General features: G+C 44.8%; 1 protein-coding gene across 1 annotated transcript in view; it reads left to right on the top strand.

Annotated features, from left to right (window-relative positions):
- SLIT3 (slit guidance ligand 3) overlaps positions 1-23,687 on the top strand; it is a 641,372-nt gene that overhangs the window by 102,748 nt on the left and 514,937 nt on the right. Inside the window, exon 4 of the mRNA XM_015141360.3 lies at positions 4,717-4,788. Coding sequence (XP_014996846.3) covers positions 4,717-4,788 — 72 coding nt within the window. The remainder of the gene's footprint in view (positions 1-4,716; positions 4,789-23,687) is intronic.

Genomic DNA, 23,687 nt, shown 5'->3' with positions numbered 1-23,687 from the left:
TGTTCACACAACACCTTTGCTTTCAAGATCATGGCAATTTTTTGTTTTCAGATCTGTGTTCTACAGTAAGCATATGACATTTTTAAAAGAAGGGACTGTATCTTATTCATTTTTGTATGTTCATATTGAAAAAAGTGACTGGAGAAATTAAAGAATGGATGGATGGGTAAATGGTGGTTGGATGGATGAGTGAGTGAATGCTTGGGTAGATGGGTTGATGGATAGATGGATGGTGGTTGGATGTACAGATAAATGAACAGTTGGATGGATGAATGGTTGAATGGATACATGGATGAATTCAATGAAGTGGCAAAAATTTCTAATTATATCTTACACCCAGGTACATCCAGAAAGGCCTTTAGTGGTTCCACAAAGACAAGGGCCTATTTCTTGGTGCTTCTCAGTTCTGGCTGAAAAATCAGTGTGACTTTGCAACTCAGCAGCCAGTTGGTTTTTTTACCTTTGTGCTCCCCATTGTTGCATTAGGAAGGCTGAGAAGGAGTTTTGATCTGAGCGGGAGAGGGAATACCTAGGAAGGCCTTATCCTGTCATTGCCCTGGCCCACATCTCGTTTGCTGACTTTTTCAGTTCTGTCCTCATATGAGTCGCATTCAGTCCTGTTCTCCATTCAGTAATCGTGGATTTACTTCCAGCTTGAACTATGGCAGGAGATCTCCACCTCTGGGCCCAGAATAACAGAACAGCAGATGGCATGAGTGCACCGTGGCCAATAGCCACTGTCTGCACCCGGCACTTACCTGTTTATCAGGAGAACAGCACATCTCATTCTGTTCATTTTCCTGTTCAGGGGCTGCTTTCATAGCGGCCACATGGGAAGTGTACCTTATACAGCTTGGAGCCTTCATCACCTTTTCAAGGAAGACTTTCCAGGCCAGGCTGTTCACTCAGTAAATAGGAATAGATCCTGGAGTTACCTGGAAATACAGTATCTAGCTCCTTCTGATATTGAGAACCAGGAGGCGACCTGCCCAAGCTCAAGTGGAACGGCCCCAAGGCTTTTGGGAGCAGAGCCCCACCCATCTGCCCCAGAATCCTCATTCAGGGTTTATGAAGCAGTGGGCAGCGCACAATTGACTAAATTTGGTTGTATTTTATTTTTGTCCAGCCACAAATACCGGCAAAAAACAAAATGATTCCTTTCCTTCCAGGAGCCTTGGAGCCAAGTTGGTTTTATTTTTAGCTTCAACTCTGGTTTAGGGTTTTCGGCAAACTGAACACCCTACTCACTGCAGACAGCGGCAGGCTGGGTTTTAGGATTTTTGCCTAGACTGGAGTGTTGGTTCTCTGAATGTAACTCTTATAAGGCTTGTACAGCTGTGACAATAGAGGGTGGGTCCAGACAGACCCACATAGAGACCCAGTTCCTGCCTTGGGGACCTCCAAGAGAGTTCCTTCTCAGAGAGGCCCGTGTACACAGAGCGGTTCATTGCCTTGGATGGGTTGCAGGAAGTGGCAACTGTGGATGAAAAGAAACAGAACAATTAAGAAAGGGAAAGGGATAGGGAGCTGTTATTTATTGAAAGGCTTCGAGTAACATGGTGGTTCAGAACTAGAGCTCTGGAGTCTGACCGACTGGGTGCAAATCCTGCCACTACCACTTCCTGACACTGTGGCCTTGGGGATGGCTTGACCTCCCCAGGCTTCAGGTTCGTTCTGTATGAGACAGGATTAATAATGACACCTACCGTGAGCACTGCTGCAGTTGAGATACTGCCTGTGTAGCGCGTGACATGGCGTTTGACATGCATGTAGAACTCAGTCAGCACCATTATCATCACTGTTGCCATGCTCTTATTGAAGTGCTGAACACTTGCATAGACACTGTGTCATTTAAGACTCACCGTAACCCATTTTGCAGATCCAAAACTGAGGTCCAAAGGGCTAGATAGCTTGCCTCAGATCTCACAAGAGCACAATATAGCCAGACCTGTGCCCAGCCCCAGTGAATCCCAAAGACATCACATCAAGCCTTCTCCAGTTCCAATGGCTTCCACCTGTTATCACTGAGAACATGGGAACTACTTGAAACATAAAAATAGATACTGCCTCATCCTGCTCTTCCCAGAGTTCCCCACTTTTTTTTTTTCTACTTTAGTGACAGGAACACACAAAAAGCAGATACTGGCAGTGGTCGAAGAGCACCAGGCAAAATCAGAGACAGATAGTGGAACGGTGGTTGCCAGGGGCTGGGAGAAGGAGAGACAGGGAGTTGTTGTTCAACAGGGACAGAGTTTCAGTTTTGCAAGATGAAAAAGTTCTGGAGATTAGTTGCTCAATGATGTAAATATACTCAACACTACTGAACTAACTACACTTTTAGTGTACAGTTTTTTTATTGCTAAGAAGATAAATCTCATGATATGTGATTTTACAGCAATTTTTTAAAAATAAAGAGAAAGCACTGGGCTAGGAGTCAGGCTTCCCTCAGCCGGGTACGGTGGCTCACTCCTGTAATTCCAGCACTTTGGGAGGCTGAGGCGGGCAGATCACTTGTGGTCAGAAGTTTGAGAACAGTCTGGCCAACATGGTGAAACCCATCTCTACTAAAAATACAAAAATTAGCCATGCGTGGTGGTGCGTGCCTGTGATCTCAGCTACTGGGGAGGCGGAGGTAGGGGAATCACTTGAACCTGGGAGGTGGAGGTTGCAGTGAGCCGAGATTGCACCATTGCACTCCAGCCTGGGCAACAGAGTGAGACTCCGTCTCAAGCAAAACAAAACAAGAGTCAGGCTGCCCCAGAGGTGGCCAGGGAATTAGAGCTTATCTTATCCAACTTTCCAACCTTTCCTCCTTGCCTCCTCCTAATCAGGAGTCTCGTAAATGGCATCCCTGCCCAATGCTTACCCACTCGCTGCATGGCTATCAGACTGAGTAGCACCCTCTTGACAGTGAGCTTATTATGTGAAGTCTTCAATGCTTCTCTCTCCCATGCTTTGTCCTGCTTGGCCTCCTTCTAGTCACTCATCCCTCTAAAGTTGTTGTCCATAGACCTAGGAAGAAAAGGGGGGTGGGAAATGGGAGCAAAATCCCAAATAGGGAAGCATGTTTGCTTGGTGGCAGGGGAAGGGGGCCAGGAGCTAGGGAGAAGCTCACCTTTTCTATTCCTTAGTTTGCTTAGCTCTCAGATGGGGATCATATAGTTATACCATGTAATAAATAGGACACACTCAATTCACTCTAAGTAGAAAAATTCATCAGGCTATGAACTGCTCTTTGGCTCTGAAGAATTCTGGAGACTGTGGGGTGTATGCTTTAACCATGGTTTAGGTGGCTTCCCATTTCCCTTGCTAGGCTGTGTCACCTCACTAGGGCAGAAGGGCATGGGGCTAGCATGCAACAGGGCCTCTCTCTTGGCCTAATGCTCCCAAGAAAGCAGCCTTCATGGAGATCATAATGGTGACTCTGTGTCACTTAAAAACTCAGGTGGCCTTTCTGTGGGTGTTTAGCATTGACCATGCTTAAGAGAGACTGATTGGCTCTGTTGGCCAACATCCAATGTGAGCCATCCCTACTGGCCCACCTCATGCCCAGACCTTGGTTCCTGACCCAGCGCGTACTTCTCCATGAGTCCCAGTGGAGACGGTGATAAGGATCTATAATACTGTTAGGGGCTCATGAAAATGTTTTAATTTCTTCTAATATTGGAAGACAAAAATGAACTTTTGGGTAGAAATGTTATGTAATGTTAATATATTTGCATTTATACCAACATAGTTATAAAATATAATATGAAAAATTTTTTTGATGGAGAAAGCAGCCCACAAAGGCAAAATTGCCAAGGACCCACAAAACTCACAGTGGAACCCTACTCTGGTCCACAGAGCCAAGATGGCCAGAATTCCATTTTGTTCCTCAATCCAAGGGGATCTGCCATGCCCTCTTCTCTATTCCTAAAGCAACTGCTATCTGCTCCCATGATCACCGTTTAGGATCCTGAATATTTCCTCTGATATTTCATTTATGGTTTCTTTTTCTTCTTTTTCTTTCTTTCTTTCTTTCTTTTTTTTTTTTTTTTTGGACACAGTCTTGCTCAGTCACCAGGCTGGAGTGCAGTGGCACGATCTCAGCTCACTGCAACTTCCTGGGTTCAAGCAATTCTCCTGCCTCAACCTCCCAAGTAGCTGGGACTACAGGCATGCACCACCATGCCCAGCTAATTTTTTGTATTTTTATTAGAAATGGGGTTTCACCATGTTGCCCAAGAAGGTCTTGAACTCTTGACCTCATGATCTGCCTGCCTCAGCCTCTCAAAGTGCTGGGATTACAGGCGTGAGCCACCGTGCCTGGCCCCTTTATGTTTTTAGGGGCATATTTCACATGCTATTTCCATCACTCAGCAATAGCTACATGGAGCTCATGGCGAGAAAAGTTCAAAAGTCTTGTCTGGTCCATGGGAAGGAATATTGTGATCCATTAGTGATGTCTGTCCAAGATCACAGCTGATGGAGGTGTGGCAGCACAGTGCGTGTGCTGTGTTTTTACTTTTGACTGACCTTTGCTTTGCGTTCCCAGTCTGACTCTAAGCCCCACCGACAGGGACTATACCTTACATGTGTTGAGCAGCCCATACTGAAAGATGTAGAGAGTCTCTTAATGCCTACTGATTGATTGACTGATTGATTAAAGTGGTATCTGAATACATTTGATCTGGTTTAATGTCCCCTTGACATCCTTCCATTCTCTTTCCTCTTTAGGCGCCTGAACAAGAATAAGCTCCAAGTCCTTCCAGAATTGCTTTTCCAGAGCACACCGAAGCTCACCAGACTGTGAGTAGAGTTGCCTTGTGTTCTCTACCTTGTGCCTTGCCTGGCTTTGGTGACGCGGAGGATGTGGTTTGTGGAGCGCCGTGCCGTGTGGAGCTTGGCAGTTAGGCCCTGACATAGAGACTTGGAGCAGGGCTTTGACCTGACGTCCACCCCCAAACACTTCCAGGCCTGACTTCTTGCTCCTTCTCTCAGACATCGGCGGCTTGTGTGATCAGTGAGGACTAGTGATGTGTGGTAGTCGATCAATGGCCTTGCAAAGAAGGAGGAGATTTTTCCATTTACTGTGGGTCTGAACTTACTTTCAGGGAAATTCCCTGAGGTGGGGTTTGAGATAGATTTATTCACGCGAGACTGCCAGTGGTCTCAGAAGGCAACAGTTTGGACCAAACACGGCAACCTTATCACCTTGCTGGTTGGAGTAGCTCCTGCCTTTTCCTTTTTCCCACTTCCTAGCGCTGCCAGTCGAGGAACCCTGGGTCTGGGGGTTTATGATTTTGTGGGAAAAGGAAGAAGCATGTTGAATTTTGCTTTATCCTTTTCAGTGGTCCAGGGTAAAATGAGGAGAGGGGAGAGTTGGAGATACCTCTGTTATTTGGTGGGAGAGTTTGGAAGCCCAGGAGCTGGAGTTGCAGGTGACAGTGGAGACTGTGATTCATGTATTGCAGACGTCAGGCAAGTGCTAATTAAATTATTGACAGTGAACCCAAAATCATGCTGGTAGTGACTCAGTTCATGGGGTGTACTGGATTGCCCAAGGCTCACCTTTCTGAATGAAGCGACACAGTCCTGGATGGCTTTGCAGTCAGGTAGCAAGATTTACAGCCTGGCTGGGAAGACTCTAACATTGCAGGGAGGCTCCAACATTGTGGCCACCATTCTGATTCCCAATGGTTGCATTTAATGCCTACTTGTGCAGCCAAACACTGCATACAGGCTCTGGGATAAATTGGGAAACACGAAACACATGTCAGTGTGTGCACTTACGAAGGAGTTCTGAATTAGGAATATATATTTATATATGTCTATACACACAGCCACACACACAGAGACTATATACATAAATTTATTTTAAAAGGGCACTTTGCTGGAACAAGAACAGGCCAGGGTTGTCTGGTATTCCAGTCATGCAGTGGTCTTGCTTGCCTTCTGAACTTTGTCGGGTCTCCTCTTGCTGTGTGCCCCTTTTCTCTGGCTCAGTCGCCCTAGCTGACTTTGCTAAATGTAGGAAAGGCTATACCCTCCTTTTTACTCTTCCAGTCTGGGTCTGCCTGGATGGGCATGGGGGCAGAGGAAATGTTGTTCAGCAGCCCAGCGGGTCCAGAAGAGCTGGATAAGCTATGCCAAATAGGCATACCAGACACCACCCTGGTTTGTAACATCCCCTGCCTTGTATAGCTCTGCCCTTAGATGCTCACATAATCACCATCTCTCCACCCAGTACTGCATTGCACCTTTCAACCTGCTCTTAACTAAGTACTGCAGCAGAGTATACACTATTCATCTGAGAAATGAGCATCAGTTTAAAGGCAAAGGGAAGGTACCTGTGAGGCTGGAATGCTGGACGACTTTATGTGGGTGGGGTCTGAGCATCCCAGCCGCTGCAGGTTTTCAGGTGGGCTGGTTCTTGCTCACAGAAACCTTCCCATGGCTATCAGGTGATGGCCATTTTTTGCAGAGCTGGTCTTGATCCAGGCAAAGTAGGAAGTTCAAGTGGTGATAACGGGTCTCTGAGATTCTGGGAGCCAGGGACGTGGGCATGAGGAACCTATGAGTTATGTCCTCTGCCATGTCCTGAGAGAGCTTGACAGAGTCACTTTTCCTTTGGTATCTAAATATCTTCATCAGTAAAGGGAGATACCCTCTCCTCCCTTTTACCTACCTTGTAGAGGAACTGTAAGTATCCAGTGAGATCATATGGTGTGCATGTTTTTTTTTAAATTGCTGTATAAGTGTAAGCACCAAGGCAACTCTTATTACTCCTACAGTTCCCGTCTTTACCACCTCAGTTTCTGATCTCCTTTCTCTGGGAGGCATGAAGAGACTAGGAGTTGTGATAAGCATTGAGGTCAATTACGCTGAGCTTTTGCGTCAAGTCAGAGAGCTGCAGCTGGGAAGGCAGGGATGACATTTGGCTCATTTTGGTATCCGTCTCTTGCTGGGTCCCTGTCCGGGTGTAGTTTGGCACTTATAGGCTCTCAGTCAGTGATGGTTGACTGGGTAGATGAATAAATGAATGATATAGGCCTAAGGATAGAAACAGCGCCCTTGGCGAGCTTTGATTCTTTTATCCACTGTTCATTCATTTATTCGTTCACTCACTCATTCAGTAAGGTTTTCCCTGCGTGTCTGTTCCAGCATGGCCTCTGTTCTGGGTGCTGAGCTGTAGACATGAAGGATGTCCAGTTCTCTATGTGCCCTATTATGACACACTTTGAATGGCTGCCAAAAAGCTGAGAGCTAAATATAATTTTTTTTTTTTTTTTTTTTATTGAAGCAGCTATATTAACCCAAGTTTGGGCTATAATCAGCAATCCCTTTTTCTCTCTGGGCTTGATCTTTGATTTTCCTTAATGGCCCTCTGTGTCTTTGTCTTATTTTGTCAGCCACTCCAGAGCCTTTTTGGAAGTAAGCAGGGTACAAATTAGAAATCAATAACTGTGCAATCATGAGTGTGTATACATATGCCACTGGCTCTGTTTTAAAAGAGCACTGCATCTCAATAGACACAGTGAGGCATTTTTCATGCTAAATGTGGGTTCTATGTGGCTGGCTATGCCAGAGTATGCCATGTGGGATAAACAATTCTTGATACTACTTTTTTAATTTGTCGTACAGGCAAAACTACTTAATATTTTGTATTTATCCAAAGAATATCTCTTGGAAAGTCTATAGTCATGTAATAAAAACAGGCTTTGAATAGTAATGAAAAGGGAAATAATATTTATGAGAACCTATGCTGTGACTATAACACCACTCACTAGCAAGTGACAGAAGTTAGTTTAGCCCAGAGAGGCAATATATTGATTCACATAGCTGAGAAGAGCAGTAGTAGTTATGAATGGCTTCAGGAACAGCTGGATCCAGGGTCTTGCAGATGTCCTTAGGTCTTCATCTTGCTCCTTCACTCCCTTGGAACCATGGACTTGTTTGTGAGCTAATGCAAAAGACTCAAAATGCACTAATTCAGAGATCCTGGTGAAGAGGGACTTGGTCAATGTTCCTGTTGGAAAGAACTGAGGGTAGACTCTGATTACTTAGCTTGGTCATATATGCCCACGTCCCAGCCAATCAATGTTGCTAATGAGATGGTGTCCTCTGATGATCAAGCTGTGTTCATCCCACTTGCTTAGAGAATGGGCTCCCCACAGTAAAGAGTAATTCTGCTATCAGAAGACAGAAGAAGGGATGTGAAATGCGAAAACAACAGATGTCTGCTAGTGTATTGAGCATCCACTGTATATGCAGTTCCCTGTGCTTTGAGTACTTTGGATCCTTACAATAGCACTTCCAGATAGGTAATAGCACTAGCAAACACGTTGAGTGCCAGGTGCTGTTCTGAGCACTTCATGTCTATTAACTCATTTGATTCTCCTGACAACTCTGTGGGATAGGCACTATGGTTAGTATTGTTCTATACATGTGAAACAGGTATGGAAAGGTTAAAGAATTTGAACAATATCAGACAACTACTTAGTGGCAGAACCAGGATTCACATTTGGGTAACCTGACTCCAGAGTCTGCATTTGTCTCTACTGGGAGTTCCCTGCCTAAGCCTGAATCAATGCTCTCATTTTATAGGTGAGGAAATTAAAGCTCAAAGTTTAGATTACTGCATATTACTGCATATATATATATGTATATATTATATATCCCATCTATCTAAGAAGCAATACTGTACTGGGCACTTTGCCTCACTGCTTAGACTTAACCATCACAACGATCATGCAAAGAGAATCATTATTAAATCTATTTCTAAAGCTTAGGGGTATCTAACTTACCCATAGTTGTATAACTAGGATGCAATGGAACTAGGACTTGGTACACATCTGGGTCTCTGCCAATTCCTTATGTTTTCTAGCATACCACACTGCCATGCTAACTACCATGGGCAGCTGAAGTTATGCTCAAAAGGATTGGTGATGGACCTGTCATATATCCGAGGGTTTCCCTTAGGACTTTGCTGGCTACCCTCCGTGTACCCATCCTCACAGCCAGTACCATCTGACCCATGTGTGTATTAGCGGGGTATCTGTCCTCTTATGCTGTTCAAACACACAGAGCATGAGCCATAGAATCCCAGAAATCCCAGATCTTGGAGGTGCCCTGAACTTATATTGCTGTGGTCTGCAAAATGCCCAGTGAGGTCTCTACCATACTTGGGTCACTCAGTAAATATTTGCCCCCTGACATCCTGACATAGATCATGGTCAAGTGTGGAGACTGGGCTTCTGTTCTTTCTAGGCTCCTGCAGCACTTGACCCAGAGCAGAGGACAGGAGGAGGCAGTCAAGTGAAGGGGTTAAGGGACTGCCCACTGTGTGTCCCGAAACCTTTGGCAAGTTACTTAACCTCTCTTGTCCCAGGTTCTTCATCAGTAACATAGACAATGGTAGAAATGACTTCTCCATGTTGTTGTGAGGATAAATAGGAATTATCTGGGGGAAAAAAATTGGCATTGAACAAAGCACATAGTAAATACTGCATGGAAGATGGTCACGGCTGACCTTGACTGGCCAGCTGATGAGAGCAGTGCATACGCTGAGGCGTTGGGCTCTGTAGTATAAACATTGCAGCACCTAGGGAAGGAGTCCAGTCTCCAAATTAGAGGCGGGTTGGATGAGCACTGCACTTGGAGTGGGAAGACCTGGGTCGTCATGCTGGCTCTTCTACCTGTAAGCTGTGTGGCCCTGGGCATGTTACTTGGCCTCTCTGGGCTTCATCTAGCGAGGACAGGATGGAGCATGATCTTGCATGGCCTATAGGCTATTAGTTTCTCCCTTTGCCATCCCCTTCCAGGTTTTTCTTTAACCTACCCATGGGAGAGACAGTGAAGGATTTCTAGTTATTTAAAGGCTGACTGGTTAATATTGCCAGAAATTCTTTAGAAGGAGCAGAAGGCAAGATGCAAACAGTGATTAAAATCCCCTGCATGGCTGTGTGCAGTGGCTCATGCCTGTTATCCCAGCAGTTTGGGAGGCCAAGGCAGTTGGATTGTCTGAGCTCAGGAGTTCGAGACCAGCCTGGGCAACATGGTGAAACTCCGCTTCTACCAAAAATACGAAAATATAGCTAGGCATGGTGGCCTGCACCTGTGGTCCCAGCTACTTGGGAGGCTGAGGTGCAGGGATTGCTTGAGCCCTAGAGACAGAGGTTGCAGTGAGCTGAGATCACACCACTGTACTCCAGCTTGGGCAACAGAGTGAGACCCCATCTCAAACAAACAAAATATACCCTCTGTGTTTTACCAGATTAGAGAGCTTTCGTGGGGGCTGAGGGACACATGGTTCACAACTTTTTTTTTTTAAGAATTTATCATTGCAGTCAGGAGCGGTGGCTCATGCCTGTAATCCCAACACTTTGGGAGGCCGAGGAGGGCCAATCACTTGAAGCCAGGAGTTTGAGACAAGCCTGGCCAATGTGGCAAAACCTTGTCTCTACTAAAAATTCAAAAATTAGCCGGGCATGGTGGTGCATGCCTGTCATCCCAGCTATTCGGGAGGCTGAAGTGAGGATCAGTCGCTTGATCCCAGGAGGTGGAGCTTGCACTTAGCCGAGATTGTGCCACTGCACTCCAGCCTGGGTGGCAGACTGAGACTCTGTCTCAAAAAAAAAAAAAAAAAAAAAAAGTTTATCTTTGCCATATAAGGATGAGCAGTCCAAGGGGCTCCTTTCGGCCCATCTATCCCAGATTCAGGTTCAAATAGTCTGTTCCATATTTAAAACTTACTGCTGCCGCCGGGCACGGTGGCTCACGCCGGGCGCGGTGGCTCACGCCTATAATCTCAGCACTTTGGGAGGCCAAGGTGGGTGGATCATGAGGTCAAGAGATAGAGACTATCCTGGCCAACATGGTGAAACCCTGTCTCTACTAAAATCACAAAATTAACAGGGCGTGGTGGCGCACGCATGTAGTCCCAGCTACTCGGAGGCTGAGGCAGGAGAATCACTTGAACCCAGGAGGCAGAGGTTGCAGTGAGCTGAGATCGCGCCACTGCCCTCCAGCCTGGTGACAAAGTGAGACTCCGTCTCAAAAACAAACAAACAAACAAAAAACCCATAGCTGCATAAGCAGTTGTACTTGCAGCCAGGTGGAGGGCTTATCTATTCTCCATCCCCTTCTATGAGGTATTTGACAGCTTAAAAAAAAAAAAAAAAAATGCCACTGAGGCTAAACCTGCTATCATTCACTTGGGCAGTGGAGTTGCAAGTGACTTGGAAAGTTAATCCCCAGGCACCCAAAAACTATATGCAATGTGGCCAACCAACTTAGCCCCGAGTCACTGGCATTGTTATCATGGAAGAGCAGATTCCCCACCAGAAAGTTCAGCCTGGGCAACATGGTGAAACCCCGCCTGCTAGCCTGCTAGTTCAAGGCTGCTAGACTCCAGCTTCCAGGGAATTTGCTTCCCAGGGCTGAGTCCTCCTCTGAACTTTTATCTCGGCTGGTGCGCACTGCCTCTTCATATTCACCATTTTCTGCTTTTATCATAGGTGTCGTGTGTACATGCTCCAAGCCCACACAAATTGGAAGCTGCATTCAGAACCATGATCTCATGTTTCTTTGAGGCAGTCCAATATTAAAGCAAGGATCAGAAACTTGGGAACCAGACAGACCTGGGTTTGAATCCCCCCTTCTGGTGACCCTGGGCATGTGACCTCACTGTTTTCAGTCTTGTGTTGGTTAGCTATACAATAGGAATGCTAATCATAGTTCCTACAATAGCTTGCTCAGCTACCATCACACAATACCACATGCTGAGTGGCTTAAACTACAGAAATGTATTTTCTCACAGTTCTGGAGGACAGAAGTCCGAGATCAAGATGCTGGCTGGGTGGGTTCCTCCTGGCGCCCCTCTCCTTGGCTTGCAGATAGCCACCTTCCCTGCTGCCGCCTCATGTGGTCGTGCCTCTGTGGTAGCATACCCCTGGTGTCTCCTCTTCTTATGAGGACACCAGTTATGTTGGATTAGGACTCCACCCTGCTGGCCTCATTTTAACTTGATCACCACTTTAACAACCTAATCTCCAATATGGTTATGTTCTGAGGTATTGGGATTAGGGCTTCCACATAAGCCTTTCGGGGGTGGGGGGCAGGGGCAATTCAGCCCTGATCAGTTCCCAAATGTGTGTGGTGTATTTGCTAGGGGTCAGGTGCTCTGCGAAGCGTTTCACCTATATTCTCTCACTCCCTCTCAGATGTCAGAGGTAGACATGATATTATCCCCATTTTAGAGAGACCGAAACAGAGGCCTAGAGATTTAGACAGCTTGCTCAAGGTCACAGAGCCAGTAACTGGCTGAGCCAAAGTTGAAACTCAAGCTTGCCTGACTCCAGAGCCCACATTCCTAACCATGATTCCTGTACTGTACTACTGAGAAGTTAGTAACTAAAGTGCCAGGCGCCTAGTTACGAATTCAGTGAATGCCAGCTCCTTTATCTCTATGAAACCCTAAATGAGCTCCGAGTTGTTGAATGACTGGAGCCGTGCACCTCTAGGTAGTGCTTTCTGCTACTCACAGAGCCCTTTGCAGCCACCTTCGTCTTCCAATTCAGCACTAAACTTTAAAACATAACTACATGCAATATGTGTCCCTATAAAACTCTGCATTGATGTGAAACAGTGCTATAAAAGTGAAAAACCAGTGGAGAAAACAAAAACCATACTACCCAATTTTCCAGTGGAGTTGTTATCTGATGTGGTGAAATGATAATAGCACAACAGAAAAACCAATCCATCAGGCTGGTGGGGTCTTCAGAGACTGCCCGCCTGCCTGAAGCTGGATGCAGAGACCTGCTCCCTTGTGTGCCGGCCCGGATTTCAGAGGCCAGAGATGGCAAGACCAGCTTCACCATCTCATACGTGGGGTGATGTTTTTCAGGGACACAACTACCCGAAGCTCATGGAAAATGTCCTTGCACACTGAGTCCCCATTTCCTGTTTTTTCTCCCTGTTCCCCCAAACGCTGAATGCTGCAGTGAGGCCAGCCTTGTGTTTGTCTTATGGCACATGTCATCAATTCCAGGGTTTGTCATGCTTTTGAAGACAGGTTTTGCTTCAATCTGTGTGTGGACAGAGAATGGATTATGGTGGGTGCTGAGTCATTCTCTCTGTAGTATCTGAAGCCAGTACCAGGGATGAAGGTCTGGGAGGTGTCATCCCTCTCCTCCAATAGGATGTGTCCAGCTGAGCATAGAAGCCTGTGGACTTACCACAGAGTTGACAACAAGGTTAACATTTAAATGGCCTTGTAGATTCTGCGTTACAGAATTTTTGAGCTGGGAATAGCAATCTAGACCTGTGCTTCTGAAACTTTAGTATGTATCTGAACACCTAAGGATCTTGTTAAAATGAATTCTGATGGTGTGAGTCTGGAGTGTGACCTAAGGATCTGCATTTCTAACAGATTCCCGAGTGATGGTGCTGGCCTAGGACCACAGCAGAGCAAGGACCTAGCCTATGGTTGGTTTCAAACTTAGCATATAGAAGCAAATCTCTTGAAACGATGGTTAAAATGCTGTATCCCAGGCCACACATCCAGGAAGTCTGGTTCATTCGATTTGGAATGGACCAGGGGATTTGACTTTATAAATAGGCACCCTAGGTGATTTTGTTATGTGTCACTTAGGGGCATACTTTAAGAAACATCGATCTCATACAGCCCCTGTTACTTTATATATTTTGAAGGAAGGAACCAAACATCTTTTGAGCACCCAATGTATGCTAGGTACCTTATGTTGATGCCAGGTCCTTCAGTCCTCCCAAGAATCCTGCAGGAAAGGTGTTTTTAGGTCTGCTACACTGATGATGAAACTGGGCTTGAGTTTCACTCACTCACCAGAAGTGAAGCCAGGTCTCTCTGACTTTCTCACCCTCTTACTCCCTGTGAGTTTTTCCCCTACCTTATGGTGCTCTTTCTATGCAAAAACACATCTTGAATGAGAGAGAGATAACAATCGTAAATTTATGAAGCTTTCATGGTTCAGTATTTTGAACTTATATGCTCCTATGAGTATATATGAGCACATGCTCCTATCTGAGATCTAGGATATTAATACTTGAAACATTGAAAGAAAAAGATTTATAGACCTAAATACATGCTAGCAAGTAGACCTTTCTAAATTCCCTACGATTTATCAAAGGCAGAGTTGGGTTTTACGTTTTTTGTCTCTTCAGCCCTGTGGACCAGCAGAAGAGTTTTCTAAAGTGATCAGGCAATACTTGTACTGAGAAGTACATTCTACCAGCTTGGAAATTGTTTTTAAATTTTTTTTAAGAAGGAAAGAAAACCAAACTGTGACTTTACAATGCTTTGGAATTACAGAATATGCTTGTAATTTTTACAATTCTGCACAGACTTCTTTGCCACATCTGGTTGATATTACTGGCAGGGATATATGGGGGAATAAACCATGGGCTGGAATGTGAAACATCCCACAAAATGAGTTTCTTATAGGTTGCTGCATAAAACATTTTGAATCTCCTTCTCTTTGGAAGGGTGGCTTAAGTGATTTCATGGATTTAGTATTTTCTTTGGTTTGAAGGTAAGGGTTCTTGCTGGTTTACGTGGTGGGCCTTCCAAGATGGTTTTCTGAAGATATTTGTATCATCCCAGAGTCATGCCATGGACCAGAGTGAGAAAAGCCATCCTTTAAGGAAATCAGACCAACCTTTGTTGAGCAGCACTGGACCATTAGAGATAATGGTGAAATCTAGGACCAACTGACTGCAGGAAAGGAGGAATGTAGGGAGAAAGGGTTGTATGTGTAAGGGCTTCAGAAAAACCTCCTAAATCTTAGCCCTGGTGGTACATTGAACAGCTGATGGCAAGACAAGCTCACCTCCTTGCACATACAGCTGAAAGCCTTCATACATCAGTACACTCTCCTTTACTACACATGAAAATAGTGAGTTAGGAAAATGGAAAAATAAAACAAACACCCAGCTGATACTTGGAACTCAGTCAATTCCCTGTTAACATTCCTGCCCCATTTCTAGGAAGAGAGTGTGTGTCCGGGGACAACTAAAGCATTGTTGAACACCTACTGTGTGTGTGTCACTCCAATGTGCTGGTGGTTGGGATGCTGAATATAGAACACAGAAATGTCTAACCTGAGCCCGGTGGGTGTAAGTGTGGGCTTCTTGCCACCTGGCTCTTTCTCAGACTTCCTTGGCTGGGACCCACCTGCGGAGTTGAAACTGTGACAGCTGAGCCCTTTCTGCACAAAACTAGTGCTGCTCTCAGCACCCTGTGACATGTGGTGGGGTTGGCCAGCCTAGGCAGGGTTTTGTGGCATCACCAAGGGTGCTGAAATAGTCATCTCTTTGTTAAGAATGAAGACCAGAAGCCAGCCTTCACCCATACCATGGGTTCTTCATTCTCTTTATCTGGAGTTAGAAACTATCCATGGAATTAAATATCAGGGAAATACTGCATTGTATATAGAAAAATAACAACCTTTTGAGGTGAGCAGAACCCAAACACACATTCTTCAGTTGTCTGAATGATGCAAATGTACCCACATCTAATAATCTTGAAATATTTGTTCTTGAACCACATTCAGCATCAACAGAAACATTTCTAAAGAGCCTAATTATCTCTCATTTTCAAGCAACATTTGGGAATCCTTCCAGGGGACAAATAGTATTTTAATTTGATGCCCCAAATTCTAGCATAATTTCAAATCACCAAAAACATCTGTAACTTTGTCTTTCTTCTGGCTTTCCTATGGACTCAGTATCCTGGATTTGAACATTAAATTCCGTTTGTAAGGTTTGTAGTTCACTTACAAAGTCCTGGAGGTTGAGGCCTGTAATGAAAGTGTTGACGCAATATTAACAACAGCAAAGCTATGATAACACAGCACTGTCCAAACCAAATAGAAATGGAGACATTTAAGTCAATTTCACGCTCCTTGCCTGAATTTGGTGTGCTGGACCTGAGTTTTTGATTCATGGTTTAGAATAATATTCTAATGTTTTATTCATGGTGTTTCTTTCTTCCCATCATTCCTTTTCTAATTCTCCTCACCCTGCTTATGGTGATGAAGCCTGCTTAGAAGTGTGCCCCGCCGCCCCTTGATTAGCACTGCCTGTTGCATAGCCAGAAACTCTCCCCACGGTTGGCCAAGTGGAATATCCTGCTATTGAACTGATGGTTTGGCCTCTCGGTGTGTCTGGGGCTCTGGACTTGAATTTTTAGTCAACGAGTCAGCTTTTGATTGAAATATATGTTGAATCATGCCAACATTTCTCCAGATAAAGGGAGCATCTTGACTTTTGGAGGTAAAAATGCTCAGTCTAAAGAAGAAAACTGGATTTTGAAGAGAGTACAAGGATAACCTAGGACTAATCTCCTCTATCTCAGCCTCATTCCATTTGGGATTCATGAAACTGTGTTGTGGATCAGGATGCTCAGATAAATCTAACTTCAATAATTGTTTTTTTTTTTTTTTTTTTTTTGAGATGGAATCTCGCTCTGTCACCAGGCTGGAGTGCAGTGGCACGATCTTGACTCACTGCAACCTCCACCTCCCGGGTTCTAGCGATTCTCCTGCCTCAGCCTCCTGAGTAGCTGGGACTACAGGCATGTGCCACCACACCCAGCTAATTTTTCTGTATTTTTAGTAGAGACAGGGTTTCACCATGTTGGCCAGCATGGTCTCGGTCTCTTGACCTCGTGATCCACCCACCTCAGCATCCCAAAGTGTTGGGATTACAGGTGTGAGCCACTGCACCCGGCCAACTTTAATACTTTTTAAAAGATGAAAACCAATGTTAGCAATCTAGAGAGAAATGCAGAATCATCAGTTTTCTTGATATCATTGCTCTAATAGTCTTCTTCCTATATCTATCTCCCACTCTGAATCCTTATTGTTAAAAGCACAGGCACATACACCTAACATACCATGCACACACACATAAAACCTTCTCTCTATAGGAGAATCCCAGACCAATAAATGAAAATCCTTTTTGGGCTGCTGAATCAACTCACAGATATAATTTCACTTTAGTGCTAGACACTGACTGTTAAATTAACTCAAATTATTGGGCAACGCTATGGTGAGATATTAGGGATTAGAAAGGCAGCCACAGTGATGGTTGAGAGAAGCTCTTTGACATCTTGGCTCATAATTGGTGTTTTTGGTCCGTAGAGATGATAGTGGCAGATCTGTGTCAGAGACGGTAAATTATTCCTGTAAATGTTTTCTGGCCTCCAGGGAGAGCTCTCTTTTCCCTGGAAGAGATGTGCATGGGTCAGGCTTCCACCTGAGACCTTCGCGGACTTTCATTTCACGTTAGAACTCAGAGCAGACCGTTGCCAACCACCAGTTCTCAAGGGCGTAGCTGTTGAACAACATTATCTTAGGAAATAATTGTTACGTGTTCCATTGCTAATGGTATTCTCTGCAGATCATTTTCCCTATGTGTGACACTTCCTTTATTTAAATAAAAGTGAAGGATGGGAGATCATTAGGTCTAATGGGGCTGGAAAAGCAGCAGCAGGGAAAGACAGAGTTGCCCAGGGAATATTCTGTTCTCCAGTTCCTCCCTGAGTAGAGGGCTGTTGATGTGAGTGATGTGCATATTGGGTAGAACTTGCCATCTCTGTCTTCACCATGCATTACCAATGTGTTCACCACCTTTTGTCTCTGTTGCCATCACCGTGGACCAGCAGTCCTTCTGGCTGGATTTCAAGGACCTCAGTAATCTTCCTGCTGCGTCTCCTATTCCTGTGTTGTTCACTGTCAATCGAACAGCCGCCATTAGTGTTTTAAGGCAAATTGAATCTCCTCTTTCCCCCAATTAAAAGTTCCAGTGACTTTACGTAGTCCTGAGAAGAAATCCTAAGCTCCTGCACTACATCATCTGGCCCCCTGGTACTCGTCCTAGTGCCGTCTCACGCCACCCTCCCCATGTACACCACACCGAAGCATCATGAGCCTTCTTCCTGTTGCTCCAACAATTGCATTCTCTTCTTGGCTTTGCTGTTCCTTCTGCCTGGAATATGCTGACCTCAAATGTCAGTGTGGCCAGATCCTTCCTGAAATTCAAGTCCTGGCTCAGCCATCACTTCCTCAGAGAACCCTCTCCTAACACCCCTGTCTGCAGTCATGGTCCCCTTCCTTATTGGTCACTGTCTACAAGATGATCCTGCTCTATTTTTTCATAGCACTTATCACTACCTGAAATTATTTTTGCTCATTTATTTGTTTACTTGTTTGTATTTTGCTCTTTCATCCCCCCAGTAGATTGTAAGCTTCTTGAATGCAGGGATTTTATCTGTTCTGTTGACTCTACAGTCAATCATCTACCACTGCATCTAGCACATGGTGGGTACTCGCTACACACTCTGGAAATGAGCAAATGAGAGAAGGAACCTGGTCTCTCCAAAATCTGCTATTCCCTCTCACTATATGGTCAAAGGTGCCTTTTGTTCCAAACCAGAGCTCTCTCCTCGTTGCCCTGCAAAAGCCCGGAATGACTATTTAACAGCATGTGTGCGCACACACACATATGCTCATGCACACTCACACAAGCACACACAAATGAGAATAAAACTAACCCAGTGTGGGAGGATTTCATACTCCAACAGTGGGTCTCCCACCAAAGAGAAAGAAACAGCCCATGCTAGAATCCTCTTCAAGCAGATGTGAGCCAGTGCTTGAGACTGAGAACTGGGGAGGGGAATGTTGTTTTTGATGCTGTTTCAAAGATCTGGGAATAATATTCTGCGATACAGTGAAATGAAAAGATAAGCTGTGTTGGCTTCATCTCTAGGCCTCATTGATTTTTTGACTTCTAATAGACATTGAAAGGGATTGTCTAGCTATTGGAAGCCTCAACTTAGTGAAGGCTTTACAAAAATAACCTGTGGAGACTCAAACAAAAACCAAACCTTGGTCTGGAAAAAAAAAAAGAAAAAGGAATAGGTTTCACTAATTTATTGAACATTGACCTAAACCTCCAAATTATTTTTTTTCTTGATCTGAGATCTAAACCAGAGGTTGTTTGAAATACCTCTGGTGAATTAGTCCAGACCTGAAATGAACCATATCTTCTAAAATAATTGAACCAGAGCCACACTGGTGCAACAAAATATTAATGTTTTCCAAACTAACTCTGAGACACTCGGGCTTGGTGTTGTATAAAGCTGTACCACCAACCTACTGTTTGTTCTTCTCCTACATCCTGCCCCCCCGCCATCCCTACCTGTCACTTCTCCTTTCTGCAAAGCTACCATCATTCAATCATGGGCCCGTCACCCACCTTGCACTGAAGAATGTAAGCTCTTGAGACTCTCTTTATTTGCTCAAGAGCAATAAAGTCAATGAGAGAGGCTGCTGTTAGGAACAACCTGACTTCATCATTATCTTTAATCCATGTCATAAGAAAGAGAAGAGGTGTCTTATGAGTGAGGATATATTTGTTAAATGAATCGGGTCGGGGGGAAGGGTTATAGAATGGAAAGAAAGGAAGAAAACCTGAAGAATGGAAGAAGGGGAGGAAGGAAGAAAAGATAACAGCAACAATAAAATTAAACAGGGAATGGGGTGCTAAAGATAGAGATATGGTAATAGAAAGGAAAGAAAGAAAATAAGAGTCGTGTGTGTGTGTGGTGGGGTGTGGTATATCTCAGGTTTGTTTTAGTCTTTTTCTGGCTCCTCCCAAGGCAGCTGGAAGAATCTCTGATCACACATGCGACTCTCCATTCTGTGCCAAGCTCTGTGTAAGCTCTTGTCTCTACAGCAACCGCTCAGTGGGTAAGAAGCCACCTTCATAGAATGCCAGAGCTGAATGGCACCTTCTGGAACTTCTGTAGCAATGCCCTCATTTTACAGTTGGAGAAACGGAGGCATGGAGCAGTGCGGGACTCACAAACCTCAGCACTCAGATTTCTGGTTTGTTGCTGTGGGCACAGCCTAAAGGTACCTGCTTACCTCAGCCATGATATTTCATTAAGCGACAGGGGGATCACAGAAGACAGAATCTTAGCTTACAAGAAGTAAAAGATTGACGCTTCCCTGGGTTGGGCCAGCTGGGATAGCAGTTACTTTTTTAAGAAAAGGATGTTTATGATACTGGTTTATGATTTGCTGCAGAAACTAAGGATTAGCCATTCTCACCTGTAGAAAAATTGTGAGTGGTTCTACCAAAGCACTAGGACTGCCTCCACGTGGTTGCTGTCATGATGTACTTTTTTGCTTAAAGAAGGGAACTGAAAGGACAAACCTCACATGAGAGTAATTCCAAGGAAAGAATCAACAGAATAGTCAATCAGAAGGAAAAATTGGAGGATGACTCCCTAAAGATTCCACCCTGCTATTGAGAGAGTGGCAGTGCCATCCAAAGGAAGAGTGGCAGTGCCATCCAAAGGAAGAGTGGCAGTGCCATCCAAAGGAAGGGAAGAGAAAGGGAGTCTCCTTGAGGTGGGGGTGACAGAGACTGCTTCCCAGAGCTCACAGCAGTTCCAGGGAAGACAATTCATTAGGAGCCCAGTCTCCACCCTCTAGGCATTTGAGAAGTTAAAAAGCTAAAGTCAGCTTTGTATCAGCATCATTTTCTTTTCCATCCCAGATAGCTACTTCTCCTTTATAAGGAGCCTTTGTATTTAAGAAAAGACCCCAGCCTGGTACTTAGAATCCCACAACCACTGAGGACCTTACCAGGCTTTCCTGGTGGGTAGGGTCACTGCCCCCTGCTTGCCTACCGTATATAACTCATTTACCTGCAGCTAATTAGCCAGACTCCAATGAAGAGTCCCAAATTGCTATGCTAATGATGGTAGCCCTCCCCTCCCAAAAAGTGCTGATTCCCTGCTCAGCATGAGGGACTTCAGTAATATCTCTTTCCAGTGATATAATTTCATTCCTCCATGGGATGCTGCTTTGGTCCTAGTTCACTTAGCACTAAATCTCTCGTTAGATACTCTCATTACTTAATCTTTTCAGGCCCCAGATCAGCCCAGGTCTCTTATTTATTTATCTGGGGCCCTGTTTACTTCCCTGTTGTAAATTACTTCTGGCTCCTGGCCGTCTGATTGCTGCAGTGATAGACTAATAGCTCAGAGCTACTGCATTTGCCTTGTGTGATGAGGCAAATAATATGCTTAACTTATGGGAGAGAAATGCACCCTCCATTTATTTCAGTGGGGGAAAATATTACTCAGGGGAAAGGGCCAAATCATTTACCTAATGGCTGCTGGTGGAAGTCGATGTAATTACTGACAGAATTATGTGAAACAAATTGTCATGCCCATAAATCTAAACCTCCAGTTCTCAAAGGCAGAGGGAGGATTTCAGTGGCTTGCAAGGGCTCTGCCTCTGGAGCCCTCGAGGTGGATTTCTAAGAGGGTGCTGGCAGAAAGAGGGAGGTTGGCCCTCTGCTTTGCTTGGCCAGGGGCATGCTCTTCACCAGCTCCAAACCCAAGGCTGGGCAGACTGCAGCCTGTGAGCCAGTCCAGCCCACTGCCACCTGCTATTGTAAATAAAGTTTTATTGGAACACTGCCACACCTATTTATTTACATATGATATATGGCCCCTTCTGTGCTACAGGGCAAAGTTACATAGTTGTGACTGAGACTATACAGCCCCCAAAGTGGAAAATATTTCTAATCTGGCCCTTTACAGAAAAATGTTGCTGATCTCTGATCCTTATTCTACCAGAAAAAAACATTGTCAAATATTTTATATGGAAATGGAGGGATTAATTTAGATCACTCCTCTTAACGTCTTTCAAACAATTCAATGCCATAGCAAGGAAATTCGAAAGGATCTAGGATGGCTGTCACTTAGTCTGTATTGCTTCCGCCTCTATTAATTGCATCTTTTCTCCACAGACTGGTGGCTAGTATTAGAAACCCATTTGACGGAAGAGAAAATCGAGACTCTGAAGGTGTTTTAGGCAAGCTCATTCAGCGAAGAAATCGCAGACCTGGCATTCATACCTTGCCTGTCAGCCTTTAAATTCTACCTTCTTTCAGGTAAACCTCGCTGTTTCCTGAGAAAAAGAAGGAAGAAGGCATTGGCCTTCTTGGGGAGGACTTATCCAGGCCTTCCCTCTCTCTGCAAAGGAGCTGCTGAGAAGAGGCATGTGAGCAGCCAAGGCAGAGGCACTGAAAGCAAGGGGAGGAGTAGGGGGAGACTTGGTTTCCTTCAATCTGCACTCACTGTGGGCCTGGTGGTGGAGCAGACCCGGAAGTACTTCAGCTGTTGGGAAACATTACAAATGTTTATCAAACAACAACAGAAAAGCCGAAGAGAAGCAGCCCTGGGTGATAAAGAGCTTACTTCATGGCCTTTGCTGCCTGAGCAGTGCTGACTGCTGGAGAGAGAGCAAGGTCCATCTGGCTTCCTTATGGGGGACGTGGAAGTCACCAGCCCTGCTGCAGCCAACATGGAAACATAGTTGTGGCTCTCACACCCTGCAGGAGCGGTTCTCTAGGCTTTGGGGTAGCCTGGGGCCAGATTCTGTTGCCCTGAACTTTAGAACCGGGTGTAGGAAAGGTGGTGTGCAGGAAAGGCCTGCAGGTGTTACCAGCTTGTCTGTGGAAGCCACAGACATCTCAGGGTGAAAACAGGGACCAAAATACCTCTTGCAAAATAGTCATTGGGCTGTGAACCTAGGAAGACGAGAAGATGTAGTGGAAATGATAGTCAATCACACAACCACGTAGCAGCAACTATCATTTGTTGAATGCTTACAAAGCACCAGGGGCTTTAAATGCCGTCATCTTCAGAATCTCATTTAATCTTCATAATTATCCTGGGAAATGGGTATTACCATTTCATTTATTATAGAGGAAATGGGGCTCAGAGATGATAAATAATTTGCTCAAGCTAAAATTTCGATGGTGGCGCTGATAACCCAATCTGCCTAACCCATTAACTGTTCTGTGTACTAGGAGTGGGAAGAGGGGAAACCACAGAACAGATATGAAGTCAGACTACCGTATCCCACCTCCACCACATAGGCACATAATTTTGTTTTTCTGAGCCTCAGTATTCACTGCATAAATGGATATAGCAACTGCCAGAGTTGTGGAGATAGTCAAGGATAATGGTGTATTGTAAGCATCAGTCTATTTTCTGACTCATATTAAGAGCTCATCTGGCCCGTCTTCATTTTGTTCCTTCTTCCCATGACTAAGACACAGACCCAAGCTTTCCATCATGGCCGTCATTGTTCATTGTCTACGGTATTCCTCTGAGCTCTGCAGGAAGTGGGATCCGCAGACCCACCTTCTGCCTTTGAGGCATTTGCCATCTAAAATGAACATACATTTATGGAACACACAGTCAGGAGCCAAGAACAGCCAAACAGTTGTGAAAAGAGCAAAGGGTATTTTCATCATATGCATGTCAAAGGGAGTTGCATTTAAGAGGAAGATTTTTTTTTTTTTTTTTTTTTTTTTTAATCATTCGTCTTTGTTGAGCTTCAGCTCCATGGGTTAAAGAGCAGAGAGGGAGAGATCTGGAAATATGCAGGGGGGACAGGTGAGGACAGGCTGTCACTTTTTTTTTCTTTTGATCACACTGGGAAAGCTCTTAGCTCAGATATCTCCTCTCCTGGATTTTTCATAGATTGTGACGTACTGATGAGTTGGCCTTCAGTAGAACTTAAAATGAAAGAAAATTAGCAGTGTTTTGTACTATGTGCTGGGCAGGTTCTTTCTCCAGC

This window comes from Macaca mulatta, chromosome 6, assembly GCF_049350105.2.
Source record: "Macaca mulatta isolate MMU2019108-1 chromosome 6, T2T-MMU8v2.0, whole genome shotgun sequence".
NCBI lineage: Eukaryota > Metazoa > Chordata > Mammalia > Primates > Cercopithecidae > Macaca > Macaca mulatta.
This window is presented reverse-complemented; position numbering and strand designations above follow the sequence as displayed.